At 37.1% G+C, this 16,329-nt stretch overlaps 1 protein-coding gene across 5 annotated transcripts in view; it reads right to left on the bottom strand.

Annotated features, from left to right (window-relative positions):
- The window catches only part of kif16bb (kinesin family member 16Bb), a 55,843-nt gene that overhangs the window by 10,680 nt on the left and 28,834 nt on the right, over window positions 1-16,329 (bottom strand). For 4 of the 5 annotated variants that reach the window (XM_068213079.2, XM_690332.11, XM_073920155.1 and 1 more), the window contains 5 exons: window positions 9,711-9,830; window positions 9,485-9,536; window positions 9,252-9,389; window positions 5,439-5,521; window positions 2,152-2,213 (listed from right to left, as the gene is read on the bottom strand). In XM_068213079.2, coding sequence (XP_068069180.1) covers window positions 2,152-2,213; window positions 5,439-5,521; window positions 9,252-9,389; window positions 9,485-9,536; window positions 9,711-9,830 — 455 coding nt within the window. Of the gene's footprint in view, window positions 1-279; window positions 2,214-5,438; window positions 5,522-9,251; window positions 9,390-9,484; window positions 9,537-9,710; window positions 9,831-16,329 lie in introns of all 5 variants that reach the window. The other variant, XR_012388824.1, reaches the window with a different exon arrangement.

Consider the following 16,329-nt stretch of genomic DNA (forward strand, 5'->3'; position numbering starts at 1 on the left):
GCAATTGTGAGCGGGGTCTCTCCACACTACCACCAGTGTGCAGCATCCACTTGAATGATGCGACAGCAGCCACAGGACAACGGAGCAAGTCCGCACACCACACACCAGCTATAGGTGGAGTGGAGAGACAATGATAGAGCCAATTCAGTGAATGGGGATGATTGGGAGGCCATGATGGGTAAGGGCAGATGGAGGGAATTTGGCCAGGACACTGGGATTACACCCCCAATCTTTACGTGAAATGCCATGGGATTTTTATTGACCACAGAGAGTCAGGACCTCAGTTTAATGTCTTATCCGATAGAGGGTGTTCACTGACAGTATAGTGTCCACTTCAATATACTGGGGCATTAGGACTCACACAGACCGCAGCTTGCGCACCCTCTGCTGGCCTCAGTAACACCACTTCCAAAAGCAACCTAGTTTTTCCCATAAGGTTTCCCATTCAGGAACTGACCAGGCTCAGCCCAGCTTAGCTTCAGCGAGTAACTGGTCTTGGGCTGCAGGGTGATATGGCTGTGGCAAATTGATGTCAAAGTTGACTTGAACACAGCAAACTTTATTTGCATACAGGTATAACTTCTGCCTTTATTCTTGTGCACTGACTCATTTGCAAAACTTAACATCCAATCCTGCCTGATCTTACGAGGAAACGTAAGTACTTTACATTTTGTCAGTTTAGTGGCTAAGTCGTACGAATTCGCATGAGTTCAGTCATACGAAAATGTATGATTTTAAAAAGTAGGCGTGGGACTTAACCCCACCCCTAACCCAAACCGTCATTGAGTGATGAGCAAATCGTACAAAAAAAGTACGAATTAGATTGTACAAATTCATACGAATCAGCCACTAAATTAAAAAGTTACGAATTGCCATGAAATTGCGCTGTCTAATCAGACTTTTCTATGGTTTGATTGAATACATCCTTTGATTGAATACATCACAAATTGTAACACAGGTTTACCATTTACAAAAAAGTGAACAACTCAAATTGTAAAGTAACTTGCTGCAGAGCTTTTTGAGTTTACTCTTTCAACCCAAGTACTGCACTTGACTCAATTTAAGTTGAGTCAACTTAAATAAGCTCTGCAGAAAGTTACCATGCAATTTTAAGCTGAGTGCACTTTTTTTAAGTGAAATTTCCAATGTTCTTTAACGGTTCTGACAAATAAAAACAAATATTAGACATGGTTTATCTCATTCAAGATTTCTGATCATTTTCTCCATAAACTCATGATGTACAGTATGAATATGTATGTGCACTTGTTCATTGTTTGATGCAAAAAAAAAAAAAAAATCTCATACACTTTTTCAATTATTTTTTGCTGCTCGTTCAAACTACTTATTTATTATGAGTTGAACAACTTTGTTTCATGTTTGATCCATTTAAATTTCGAAAAACGATTAAGTAAATTAAACGATAAAGTGAATGGTGTGGAACTTAGCATTTTTACAGGACAAACTAAATGTATGATTATATCATCTTCAACTCAAAGTCCACTTAAATAAAAATAATTAAGTGAAGTATTCTGATGTTGTATTGTAATTGTACTAATTATGTGGGAACATACTGCTTTGCCTGTAACAGAAAACAAAGTTCTTATAATTTTTATTAAACCTTTAAACTTCACCTCAAAACATGAAAAAGGATCATCACAATAAAGTATGGCTTAAGAATTAAAAAGAGGAAATCAAATTCAGTGAGTAAAAGGCAAAAAGAAATTAATCAAATTAAATTACTGCAAAGCAGATGCCAAACCACTAATTTAAAATACCACAAAGAAGCACTATTTCCACTGAACAAAAAATGAAAGGAAGAATCATTAAGACTGCAAAAAAGACCAATAAAAAGCAACAGAAGTGTAGTTTTCTGACCCTTTTCTTCTCGAAATGAGGTGTGAATGTTTCCTTGACACGAACAAGTCTAATTCGAGAAAAAAGCTACAAGTATGACTATTTATATCCATCTACTAATCAAAGTCTAGGTACATAACAAGTATTAAATGAAGCGTTAAAAGTTTCTAGGACACGTGGTGTGCAGAATGTTTTGTGAAAGATAAAGCTACCATAATGCCTAACCGTTAAATCACATGATGAATCAGAGGATGGATGGGGATACAGCACATTCTGTCTCACTGCAGGTGTACTCACCTGAAATCACTGAAAGTCTCTACAGAGAATGCAGCAGAGTTACTCGGCACGAAAAGCCCAGACTGTGGAGCAAACACACACACATGGACGTTTGAGCAAACACACAGCACTGTGGTAAAAACCACTCTCACAACTGAAAGACAGCTGTTTCTAACACACGGCAATTACAGCACACTAATTAAAGCAAACATGCCATTAGAAAACACTACAAATCACCATCATTCAGTTCCAAATGAGAGAGTAGAATGCAAGGAGAATGGTAAACATGATTGCAGTTTGCCTCAATGAACATGAAATGAAACACCTTTTATAGCTAACTGTCTTTGTTCTAATAAAAGTTTAAAGAGAGTTCATACCAAAATAAAAATGTCATCTCACCATGATGAACCTGTATTTCAATCTGCTACACAACATTAATTAGACATTTGGTAGAATTGCATAATTATGTTATTTATTTATTTTGTTAATGAAATAAAAATGTTGTGTTTTGTACTGACATTTTGGCTTGTTTAGTCCAGTCATGGATAAATAAATATGACCCTAAAACTGCCATTCACAAACCCTCTGCTGTGGCCCCTCAAATTCACACTGATATCAGACAAATTTGTTTAGTCACAAGCATTTTTATATACATTGTAAAAAGCAACTTACAAAACGTTCTCTGGATAAAGTTAAAAAATTAATTAAACTAAATATATATTTATATTTTAAATGTTCACAAAATATGCAACAAATATGCTTCAATGTTAGAAAAGTGCAATTTTTTGTTGAACCTACACTAGGATGTACGTTTTGCATTAATCCATTAACATAATGAACCTGCAGCTTGTGTGGTTTATTTTTAAATTGGCTCCGCATGTTGCTGGAGGTCATATGTGCGCCAAATCATTCCATTCTTTCTGACAAGTCACACACTTTAAGTAGGAAAGTATGTGATATCAGATACAGCAAATGTCTTTAGGAATTAATCATTGACTAAAATTAATTAAATTTTTAATTTGAATGTTTTAATTCATCTTTGTTTGCAACAACTTTTTCATTTGTTAAATAGGAAAAAAAATTGTGTCTAAAATGTAACTCACTTAATATTGGCTACTGTTTTTTAAACCTCTGCACTTTCTGAGTTAGATGTTAAAGGTGCAGAATGTAAGTTTAATACCCAGTGGTTGAACTATGTATTGCACGCCTGGTTTAAAACAAGCAAAAGCAGGTTGCCAGATTGATGATATCAAAAGATGAGTGCCTAACTATCGAGCCTAAAGGCTGATTTAACCTGTGTTCTAAATAAAAGCAACAGCGTGCGATAGAAGTTTTCCATATTAAAAAGAGTTTTTTTTTTTTTTTACCAACACCTGAAATTTATATTTTAGAAACAGATTCTATTTCTTGCAGCTGAACAACATGCAGGATAAACTGACAATGTTTCCCACAGGTACACCTCACGCGCTTTAAATGCTAATAATGCGAGTTTGATTGCCAATTTACATGACATTCATTGCCATGCTATTGAAAGCAGCAGCAGATAGTTTACCTCAGATCTAGAAAATAAAATAACCTGTTCGGAATTGACCTTTAGAACTGTGACATAAAGTACACCAACAAATATCAGTGATTTAGCATCATGTTAGAGAGGTTTAATATGTATTAATTAGATTATTAACCTTACCATTTCGTTGGAGTGCAGTAAGTGCACTATTCTGTGCTTACAAATGGCTGTATTTAAATTTCTGTCGTGTTTCGTCTGGTGCAAGCAGCCAAGTTTATCACTGCAAATCTTGTCAAGTAGCATGTTGTTATGACACCGGGTTACAATGTAACCCCCTCACCTAATGTTTATGTTTGTAATATTTATTTTATTTGCTAATTAATAAACACCTCATGTGGAACACTGAATCTGCATCTTATTTCGGAGGCTGCAACAGTCCACCGGAGGTCACATTTCAGTCAAGGACGTACACTTTGAGAGCCTTCCTGATTGACTGAATGAATCTACTATGTGGTTTTCCATCAAGGCTACCCGGGGTGCTGAAATATAATTGGCTAAACTGACAGTGGCCGGGTTAAAACAGCCAAAACAAAGACAGCCATTCCAACACACAACATACATTTTCAAAGCATGTTTCTTAAATATCTGCAAATATGTCATGGTATTCTTATGCTTTACTAGAGTCAAAAACATATACAGCACCTTTAACAATATCACATCATACAACTATTAAAAACAAACAAACAAAAAAACTTAAAGGGAAAGATATCCTATCCTTTCATAATCTGAATTATAGGGCCATTTTTCATTTTAATTTGCTTCATCACAAAGTAATTGCTTTTGTACTCACAAAATGTGTTTCTAACATCATTTAAACAACAATTACCATATTATCAATGACAATAAATATTGAACGCTTGTACATAATGTGTCAGATAATTGTGCAAGTCTTCGTAATCTGCAATTATAACTCTAACAACCTAATAAAACTGGCATTTTTTTACATCATCTTAACATCATGAGATTCATCAGAGGAAAAAACATTCATGAAAACAGTCTTCAGATGAAGTTAGTTTATTCAGACAATCTTCAAACTATGATGTGCCATTGTGTAAAATGGAAATTAGCATGTCGAAATAAAAAGTTTCACACAACAAAAATGACTGAATGGTGCCGCTGAGAGCTCTGCGAGGCAAGTTAACAGTTGTTTGTGAGCATAAGAATAGTTCACGCAGAGAGAAGGCGCTGTAATCTCCGTGCGCAGAAGAGGAAACAGCTGCTGTCTTACTTTACAATGAGAGACTTAACAGTCAGGAAATATTTAATTACCTGTCACAGCAGTGAGAGACAGAAAGAGGGAGGGAAAGTTAGAGAGCGCCAGAGAAAGTAAGACAGAGAAAGAAGTGAAGGTACACACTTGCAAACCAATGACAGAGACATGTTCGGCTCTTATCAGAAGACACTGAGGTGCGCAATTTACCACTGAGAGGAAATGAAGAAGAAAAAAAAGGTGTAAAAGATAAAAAGAAAAGAGAGGACTAGGACTTCGCAAACATACCAAGAGGGATTCATAATTTTAGCTTGAGGGAAGTGTATATGTGCCTCTTTGAAGAAGAAAGCTCTTGTTCTACCTTGCATGGACGCGCGCACAGCCAACTGGCATAACAATTACAACTAAGAGCGGTTTCTGATGACTTGCATTTTTCAACAGAAGTTCGTAATTATGCTCACCCTTTATCCAGCAGCATTTTAATCCTCTTTTTTTCACAAATAGCTTCAAAAGAGAATGAGTTTCACCCACCTTGCGTTTCTCCCGAAGTTGGGCAGCTTCTTGAGGATGGTTGAAATGGAACATGGTGGCCTTTCCAAGTTGTATGTTCACACCTGATGAACATAGCAGCATACATTGTGAATAAATCAAAATTATGCAGTATCTATTTCTTTGGACATAATATAATGTAATACAATGGCCATACACCCAAAGGGCTTCACAATCATGAGGGGGGTCTCTCTACACCACCAACAGGTTGCAGCATTCACTTGGTTGATGCGATAGCAGCCACAAGACAACGGCGCAACTGCGCTTACCACACACCAGCTGTAGGTGGAGTGGAGAGACAGTGCCATGGGATTTTTAATGACCACAGAGAGTCAGGACCTCGATTTAATGTCTAATTCGAAAGAAACCATCCACTGACAGTATGGTGTCCCCTTCACTATATTCAGGCATTAAGACTCACAGGTTGAGCGCCCCAGGTTGTGGGCCCCCTGCTGGCCTCACTAACACCACTTCCAACAGCAACCTAGCTTTCCCATGTGGTCGCCCATCCAGGTACTGACCAGGCTCAACTCAGCTTCAGTGAGCAACCGGAATATTGAACAGTCAATAAAATTTTTTCAAGTTAAAGCAGTAACTGTTGCACAGAGAAAAAAGCAAAGACTAGCTGTCTGCATCCCCCTTTTTTCCAAACACATTCTAAACAACTCTATTCCTCTCTTATATGGTAAATAATGGCATACTGTTTCAATTGTGGCAAAGCAAACAATGAAAGCTGGAGATGAAAAGGGAGTAAATAGACCATTTAGACCTTGGGACCAACCTGGCTCTTAACATCCTAAAAAAAAAACATTATGCAAAACATTTCCTGAACATAACTTTCCCAATGGCATTATGGGATTGATGGGATTGTAAGAGCATCGGTTTCTTTGCCAACCCATGTCCATTTCTCTCTTACTCTCCTCCCTCTTTCTGGGGTGGAAAAAAACTAATCTTGCCTCCATTAATGACTTCCAAGGGGTGACAAAGCCCTTGAAAGGCCTGCATCAGATGGATTTGGGCCATGGTTGCTGTGGAAATTACTATCATTTGTTCAAAGGAAATGGCTTCAGATGCCACCGTGTCTAAAGCGGGGAACATTGGCAAATTGAAATTTGTGAAAAGGAGACTAGCATGGTCCTCTCACTCTCTTATGAACCTCCTTCCTTTTAGTTGGCTTTTTTTTTAATCCTACAACACCCAGAATAGATCTCGGCTGTTTTGTCTGAATTCTGGTGGTTTTACCCTTTTTGAAAGGTTAATCCCACACATGCACTTCAAACCCCCTATGCACTCTATCTGTTTCATCTGCCAATTAACTGCGGGGTCGGGTGCTTTGTCCGCCAGAGTCTTAACCTCAGTCTTGTTCGGCTGTTCTGGAAGTGCGGCGAGTATCACTCTGAGACGAGAGTCGCTCTGCTGGACATGTGCAAGGATTGAAGCAACAGGGCAGGACTTTTTCACTCCACAGGCTGTGAGGAAATCTGAATTGCCAAGATGCAAACTTATAGTACTCAAAGATCTCCTCTACATTCCATTTAAGACCAGAGGATGGCAAGATTCATACTATTCAGGATTTATATTATGTACATACATAATGCTCAGCATAAATGAGTACACCGCCTTTTGAATATAAATAGAAATTGCAAACTGAAATAAATATAATTTGATAATATGGTTTGGAATTTGATGTTTAATGAAATTATTTACATTTTAGCAATTATTTTGAGTTTAATTAAGAATTTTGCAGTATTGAAAAAAAAAATCCAACTTTTTGTTGATTTTGCATTGGGTTCAGCAAGCGCAGAATTGCGAAAAACTAGGGGGTCTTTAAGATATGTAGAAATAGACAGATAAAGCATTTAAATTGAAACGTGTTATTGCTAAATATTTTTAACAAACTACTAAACTTTAACTAAATTTAATATTTTCTATCATCATTTTTGTTCTACAAATGTATTATGCACAAATGCACAAATTATACATTTAAAAGAGAGGTCTGTAAGGGGTGTATTCATTAACGCTGAGCACTGTGTGTGTGTGTGTGTGTGTGTGTGTGTGTGTGTGTGTGTGTGTGTGTGTGTGTGTGTGTGTGTGTGTTTATTCCTTGTACAACAATAAAATTGATTGTGGCTCTGTAATGTTACTGGATGAGCCTTGTTCAATGGCATTATGAATAGCTAATGCCCAAACCTGTATCCATCTAGTATTGATTTTATACTAATAAACAAGTGTTCTGTCTTTGACAATGAAGTTGCACGGTGTACCTAAACAGCCTGCAGTCAGGCTATGCAGAATAATTGCTTATTGTATTTTTTTTAAATCGAGCAAAGATGCATTGAATGAGAATTTGGGATTGGGGTATTGGGACAGAGTGCTAGATAATAAGTATGTGTACTTCATGTGCTAGGCATAGCTTTATTCAGTTCAACAGACTACAGAGCACATCTATCTAAAAACCAAGTTCCAATCTTTGGAATTTGTATAAAAATATATATTTATACATTTGATGTTGTTTACATCACAGATGATTTCTGCTATTTAATTGCTGTTTTTGAGGTTCCTTCTCAATCTCAACCTTTAAACCATAAGCAAAGTAGTATTGTGGCACTTGCTTCATTATCTGCTACAGTATGTGCAGAATACTATTGTCTTGGTCCTCTCCACATCCTTCTTCTATTTCATTGTGATTAAAGGATTTTTCCCCCTAAAACCTGAGAAACTTAAAAATAATTTACATGGTAGGAGAAAATACTTTCTTGAAAATAACAACTATTACTTAGTTCAATGATGTGGATATCCTGTATGTAGATTGAAGTTGGATAAAGGGTAATTTTGTAATTTCAAGGGCAAATACCAACCTGTTTAAAGCATTAAATTATGATTATTCTACAAATATTATTGATATTACTTTATTTACATTTTATCATTAATAATGCGTCTCTTGTTTGTTTTTCTCTTGATGTAACTGTGTTCAGGGAAGTGTGTTTAGAATGAGGATAAGTGGGTTGAGTGTTATAAAATATAAAATGCAACAATTGTTACAATAAACAAAAGAAGATGTGCTCAATTGATCAAACTCAACATTAAAAACTTATAAGACAATAGAATAGACATCTCATGTTTCTTCCAAATTCAAACTGCATTTAAAGCTGTATTACACATTTGCAGTTTTGATATTTGAAAAAGGGCCGCATGATGTCGCCTCACAGCAAAAAGCTGTGGTCAGTTGGCATTTATGTGTGGTGTTTGCATGTTCTCCCAGTGTTCGCGTGGGTTTGCTCCGAGTGCTACGGTTTCTCGCACAGTCCAAAGACATGCTCTATAAGTGAATTAAGTGTATGTGAGTGTACGAGTGTTTCCCAGTACTGGGTTGTGGCTATAAGGGCATCTGCTGCGTAAAACATCAGCTGGAATAGATGGCGGTTTATTCCGTTTTGGCAACCCCTGATAAATAAGGGACTGAGCCGAAGGAAAATAAATGAATATTTAAGAAACACTTCCATCCATTGAACTAATTACATTCATTTTACATAGAAAAAAACTGCATAAAAATGCACAACTGTGCATTACCAACAATCATAAAAAGAAATAAGAAACACTGTCTAAAAATGACCTAATCAGCATATCAGAATGACAAAGATCATGTGAAACTGAAGACTGAAATATCGATTTTTGAAAATTCTATTTAAAAGTCATTTTGAACTGTGAAATTATGGCTAAGAACACCCTGTTAACATACAAAAAATACAGCATTTCCTAAAAAAAAAACCTGCAGTGGTTTGTCACAGATCATACCCTGGGACAGAAGGTATGGCTGGGTCACCTCCATCCCACTGACTGCACACCTGGCTCCTGGGAGCGGCACGAGCGTGACAGCTCCTCTCTGGTTCTCAAACACACAGTGTTCCCTCTGAAGAGCTTCACCGTGGAGAACTACAGAATAGAGAAAAGCACACATTGAAAGAAAAGCTCTGACATTGCCGACAGCTTCCTGTCAGGAACAAAATCGATGCGCACAGAATACAAACCTATATCCTGCTCTGGCTTGGTTCCTCCAGCCCCGACTGAAGTTATACCTTCCTAAACCACAGAGCAGGAAATACTTAGAAACTCCACAGTAGCAAATATCGATCCCATCAATACTCTAGTCACAGACCAGATGCTTTGCTTGGGCAAAACTGATAAGTAGCATCACGTCAAGGAGAATTGAGCTAAACTGGGCATGTTGGTTCTGCATTATGATGTGTGGCCTACCTTTAAATGATAAAGAACGACACCAGTGCTGAGCAGATCTTCATCAATGCGGATTAAATAGGGTATTTGGGAATCAAGCACTACACCGATTCCCTCTTTTCTGAGAGCCACTGCATCTTCCTAGATAAAATACACAAAAAGATAATAAGCTAAACTGATTAATATGTGCCTGAAAAAGCGGGACCAATGAGTAAAGCTGAAATGACAGACATGTAATTGTAAAGCATCAGAGCAGAGGAAACAGCGTGAGTTGTTTATGACTTTGTCTTCATGCCCCAAGGCCAAGCAGAATAATATCTGGCTTTGGCTATATGTCGAAAGGTTGAGGGAATGGGGATTCTAGGAGAGAGAGACAGGGAGAGACAGAAAGAGAGAGAGAGAGGTGCGAAAACAAGCAGAAAACACCATAAATCATTTAGATCACCATGGGTCCATCTCAAACTCTCAGTGTGCAAAAGGAAAACCACATCAACCAAACCAATCTCAAAGACATGCTGTTAAAACAAGGACATGTTACTAAAAATCAATATTACATATTCAGAAAAAAAGGCTACTTACAGACACTTGGTATTTGAGTTAAGTTACTACTAATGTACATTAACTGGTCACTTTATTAGATTCAACTGTTTGACTGCTAGTTATGGTAAGTATCTATCCAGCCAATCACATGAAATTATCTTGATGCATTACCTTTGGTCAAAACAACCTGATGAAGTTAAAATGAGAAAGAAAGTGATTACAGGGACTTGAAGTCTTAAATGTAGCACATCTGTTAGATAGACAGGCTGGTCTGAGTTTTTAGAAATCTGCTGATCTACTGGGAGTTTCACACACAACCAACTGTAAGGAGTACAGAGGAGAATGGTCCAAAAAAGAGAAAATATCCAGTTTTTGAAAAGATAGAAACCGTGTTGATTCCAGAGGTCAGAGCAGGCCACTCTGGTTTGAGGTGATAGAAAGGCAACAGCAACCCAAATAAAACTGCAGAAGAGCATCTCTAACACATAACACATCAAACCCTCGAGCAGATGAACTGAAGCAGCAGAATACAACATTGGTGCCAGTCCTGTCAGCAAGAACATGGAACTAACAATACAATTCACACAGGCTCAAAAAGCTGGACATTGGATGATTGTAAATAAGTCTGTCAAGTATTGATTTCTGCTGTGGCTTGGTAAGGTGGAATGGTAAGGTCAGAATTTAGTATAAACATGAAAGCATGAATTCATCCTGTTTTGTTTGATTTACTTTTTCCGGTTGCAGCTGGTATTGTAATAGTAGATATTAGATAATAGGAGATATTTTCTCAACAAACTTAAGTGTGTACAAATTGAGCATTGTTTAAACAAAATAGCCTAGTTGAGTTTTATTGCTGACCATTTCAATCCTTTTAGGACCAAAATGTACTCATCTTATGATTGCTACTTCCAACATGATATGATGCCCTTTCACAAATCATCTCAAACTGGTTTGTTGAACATGATAAGGAGTCCATTATACTCCAATGGCCTCAACAATCGGCAGATACATCCAATAACAAATTTAGAATGTGATTAAATGGAACATTTGCATAATGGATGTGTAGCCAGCAAATCTGCAGCAACAGCGTGATCTTATGTCAATAGGAAGCAAAATATCTGGGGAATGTTTGCAGCACCTTGCTTTAATAAGCCCAGAAAGATTCAGTTCTGAAGGCCCAGCTTGGTACTAGCATGATACAGTCTCTAATAAATTGACTGTAAGCATATAAAAAAATGACAGTTCAGTCTTAACAAAAACAAATTAGCTGGCCAACAGAAAACGCCTGTTTGATTTTTTTTAAAGGTTCAAGAAACCCTCAAGTGCTTTTTTGATATTTTAACAGATTTGAGTGTGTTGAGCATCAATTAGGACAACATCAGCACCCGTTAGCTTTAACTCTGTATAAAACTGGATAATTTTGAGCTTTTGTCAGCTAACTTCATCTTCCGGGTTTAAAATCGTTTTTAGTGTGGCATCAAAATTGGTGACAAAGTCTGCCTGTCCAGTGATGACGTTTCTCTTTATCATTAATATTATTATTATTATTATTTATAGAATTTTCTTCTTATGAGAAGACCCTTCTTATTATTTATTCATGACAGCACATGCTCTTTCGAAAACAAACCTGCCAAGCTGTGAGACTGCAGTTGCACACGTTAATAAGGGGTGTATGTGTTTGTTTCCATGTTCCACAGGGTTTGTTGTATGGTTTTCCCCTCGATGCTGTCAGGGCCAATAAAGCAAAGCTGTTTGTATGTAGCAAGAGCCGTATGAGAATTGGAAAATAGCAGACTTTGTCTTTTCAACCAATCAACTTTTATTAGTTGAGTTTGTTACCATTCAGACATCGCCTATATCCATGCTTCTGTGTTTGCCTATGCTTAAAATTTATACAGATTACCGGCAGGGTTAATGGTTGAAATAGATAGGGCATAAGACCTGCTGCACTGCTATCCACTTTGTCTGCATTCAGACTCTTGGATTTAGGAAGAGAGAAGTCCACCTCATTTATAGTGTTTATATGAACATGATTATCTTTATGATGGTTTAACAAATTTTGTTTCTGTTTATATTTATTCATTCTCCTTTGGCAAAGTCTCTATTTTAGAGGTCGCCACTTATGTGTGTATATTATTTGAAAATACAAATAGCCTATTGTATATGTAGCAGGGCATTAAATTACTTACTGTTTATTTGTTTGCATTTTAACTTTGTAAACTAAAAAATCATGTGTCTCCTAACATTTTGTGTCAATTTTTTTTTTAGTCTGACTTTGTGCGCCAATGGATAATGACCCTTTAAAAATGCTATACAGATTAGATAAAATATAAAAAACAAATCTTAAAATATCTGACTTTAAAATATGCTTCTGAATGCAGAGTATTCCAATTAAAAACTTAATAATCCAGAGCAAAATGAAAAATGTTGAAATGCTGCCGCTATTGTATGCTGAGCTTGTGATTAATACGCTAATAAAGGACAGTGTTGGCATTTCAATCAAAAATCATTACACTCCAACGCTGACAGTCCCAATCATACACTTTAAAAGTCACAGTTAAATCAATATTCACAAGGAAAACCCACATGGACATGAATTAAAGAGGGGAGGGGGGCATATCTAAATATGAATTTAATGACATTTGAACAGCACTTGAAAAAACAGTAATGATAAGCTGAAAAAATTATTAAGATATCTTTTTTTTCAAATACAGTAGCATGTGTCCATGCTATGACTCTAATTTAATTTTCCACAGAAATTAGAAGCCCTTCCATGTTTGCACTCATGCATGCCTTCAAAGCGCACATATTCTTCAAAGGCCATTTGACATCCGTGATGGTGCACGCAGATAGAGTATAAAGATTAATGCATCTGCTACTTTGAGAATGTTGGCTCCAAGGGAACCACTAGCACACTGACCCGGCACATATTAAATACATTTGGCAAGCAGGATTTAACATGTTCATTTTTAAACGCAAATCCTGAACATACTACGTTTGCGAAAATCCTTGCTGAAAAGATTGCTTAGAGCCCTATGGCTGTTTTTTTCCTTGTTTGTGCAAGTGTGGTTAGCCAGCAAAACTGGGTAAAGTTAGTACACAAGGACATCTTGCCAGTTAAACTAATAAATAAACCATGTGTAGAAGCATCCGAGAACATCATATGAAGGTTTTTCATAGACATACCAAATAAATACTATATCTTAAAATGGAACAATTCAGCTTTTAAAGAAAATTGTGGTTATAAGTTACGCCAAGTATTGTGCATTGCATAATTCTATGAATGTATACACTTCTAGCTGTTATAATTTTGTGTATTCCTACACACCGTCTACGTTTGAAACATTTCTATGCCATCCACATAGTAAGCAAACATCCCAAAAATTGCAAAAAAGTGTCATACCTCATCAAATAAGTACTTTGCTTTGAATAATGTGTGCTTTCATCAGGGAACGCATGTCTACTTCCAATACGGGAGAGGAAATAATGACAACAATCCACCTGACTGAACAATGAGAAAAGACCTTCGGATGCCCTGCGCATGCTAAAACAGCACAACAAAAAGAAAAACACTTGCATACCAATCTGCCCGTGAGGATGCATTCAAAATCAGAGAGGGCCAAAGGACATCTTGAAAGGAGTCATGGACTTGGACAGAGTGTTGGTATTAATTTAGAGATCTGGAGACTGGAGCACCATAGGTTTCATCTTCAGAATGAAAGTTAATGTGCTTTGGTTCACTGTGCTCAGTGACCTGAAAACTCAAATGTCTTTCATTCTCTGTGGAACTGCACAAAAGTTACTGCTTTGAAACTGCTTTTTATGACTTGTTTTCCACAGAACTCAGTAAACTCTTTGTATTATGTATCTAAGACTTTTACAAATGCAAATACTAGAAATAGGACCTTAAAAATAATGCAAAAGCACCATTAAATTATACATACCACTGAATGTCCAGATTATAAAAGTCAATTTGAAAGTTTTGTTTGATTTTTTTACAGATTTATTTTTCATGATTTAGTTTTTTCAGACATTACTACTTTTATTTTGAATGAGTCAGAGATGATGACTCAGAAAATAAAAGTGATAAGTTTGGTTTATTTATCAATTAAAACTACTTTATAAGTTCACAAGACATGGAACAGACAGAACTGAAGTCCATTTGACTAATGTATTGAAATTTTGATATTTTAAAGCACTACATACACTAACTGGCCACTTTATTAGGTAGAGCTTACTACTACCGGGTTGGATCCCCTTTTGCATACAGAACTGCCTTAATCCTCCATGGCATAGATTCAACAAGGTACTAGAAATATTTCTCAGAGATTTTGGTCCATATTCACATATTAACATCACACAGTTGCTGTAGATTTGTCAGCTGCACATCCATGATGTGAATCTCCCATTCCACCACATCTCAAAGGTGCTCTATTGGATTGAAATGTGGTGATGGTAGAGGCTATTTGAGTGCAGTGAACTCATTGTCATGTTCAAGAAACCAAGCTGAGATGATTTGCGCTTTATGACATGACGCGTTATCCTGCTGGAAGTTGCCATTAGAAGATGGGTACACTGTGATCATAAAAGGATGGACATGGTTAGCAACAATATTCAGGTAGGCTGTGGCTTTAACACAACGCTTAATTGTTACCAATGGGCCCAAAAAAATGTGCAAAAAAGATATCCTCCAAACCATTACACCACCACCACCAGACTGAACCATTGATACAAGGCAGGATGGATCCATGCTTTCATGTTGTTGATGCCAAATTCTGACTCTACCATCTGAATGTCACAGCAGAAATCGAGACTCATCAGACCAGGCAACATTTTTCCAATCTTCTATTGTCCAATTTGGTGTGGTCTTCTGCTGCTGTAGCTCAAGGTTGGACGTGTTGTGCATTGAGATGCTCTTCTGCATACCTTGGTTGTAAAAAGTGTTTTTTTGGGTTACTGTTGCCTTTCTATCAGCTCAAACAAGTCTGACCATTCTCCTCTGACCTCTGCCATCAACAAGGCATTTGTTGCCCACAGAAATGCCGCTCACTGGATATTTTCTGTTTTTCAGATCATTCTCTGAAAACCCTAGAAATGGTTGTGCATGAAAATCCCAGTAGATCAGCAGTTTCTGAATTACTCAGACCAGCCCGTCTGGCACCAACAACCATGCCATGTTCAAAGTCATTAAATCACCTGTCTTCCCATGCTTATTTTTTGCATTCTGGTTTGAACTGCAGCAGATCGTCTTGACCATGTCTACATGCCTAAATGTCTTAAGTTGCTGCCATGTGATTGGCTGATTAGAAATATGCGTTAACGAGCACTTGGACAGGTGTACCTAATAAAGTGGCTGGTGAGTGTATATACATTTCTATTTACTGAAAATGTAAAATAAAATGTAAAAAATGTAAAAAAAAAAAAAAAAAAAAAAAAGAAGGGGTTTGCAGCTGGGTAAATAAGGATCAAATTTGTATTTTGGGTGAAATGGGCTTATTAAGACTGCACTGAAAAGGATGCCACCAAATGCGAGGAAGTTGGAAGAAGAACTTGTGAAAAAGGAAAAGTTGTGTTGAAGTTAAACCTCATGCAGCCAACTGTAACCTATGGAATATGCTTGCTGCATAATGTTCCCTAAAGAAGAAAAGAAGTGCATATAAGTCACCTTAAAATGATATAATAACCAGCACTCTTTTTTAAAAAATGCAGCCTTCTTCCGCTCATCTACCGTTCTTCCCTCATTCTCCCCCTCTTCAGCCTAGAGAGCAATGTGTCTATTTCCACCTCATCGACAGCAGCGAACATAGCAAAATCCTTTTCTCCTAACGAAGAGGGAGACGCATCGATTGTGTGAAGGGTCTCCTCTCCACACTTAATTAAATGAATTCTTCCAAGACTTCATTAGATGGGAGAGAGAGATTGAGAAAGAGAGAGAAGAAGAAAGATAGGAACCATGTCGGCAGATTAATGTACTGTATCACTTTTCAGAGGGGGAGGCAGAGAGAGAGAGAGAGAGAGAGAGACCGAGAGCAAGTTACCTTCTGCCCCCAAGAACTTCTTAAACATGGTGTGTGTGGTGGTTGTAAAATTACATGCACTC

This window comes from Danio rerio, chromosome 13 (genome assembly GCF_049306965.1).
Source record: "Danio rerio strain Tuebingen ecotype United States chromosome 13, GRCz12tu, whole genome shotgun sequence".
NCBI lineage: Eukaryota > Metazoa > Chordata > Actinopteri > Cypriniformes > Danionidae > Danio > Danio rerio.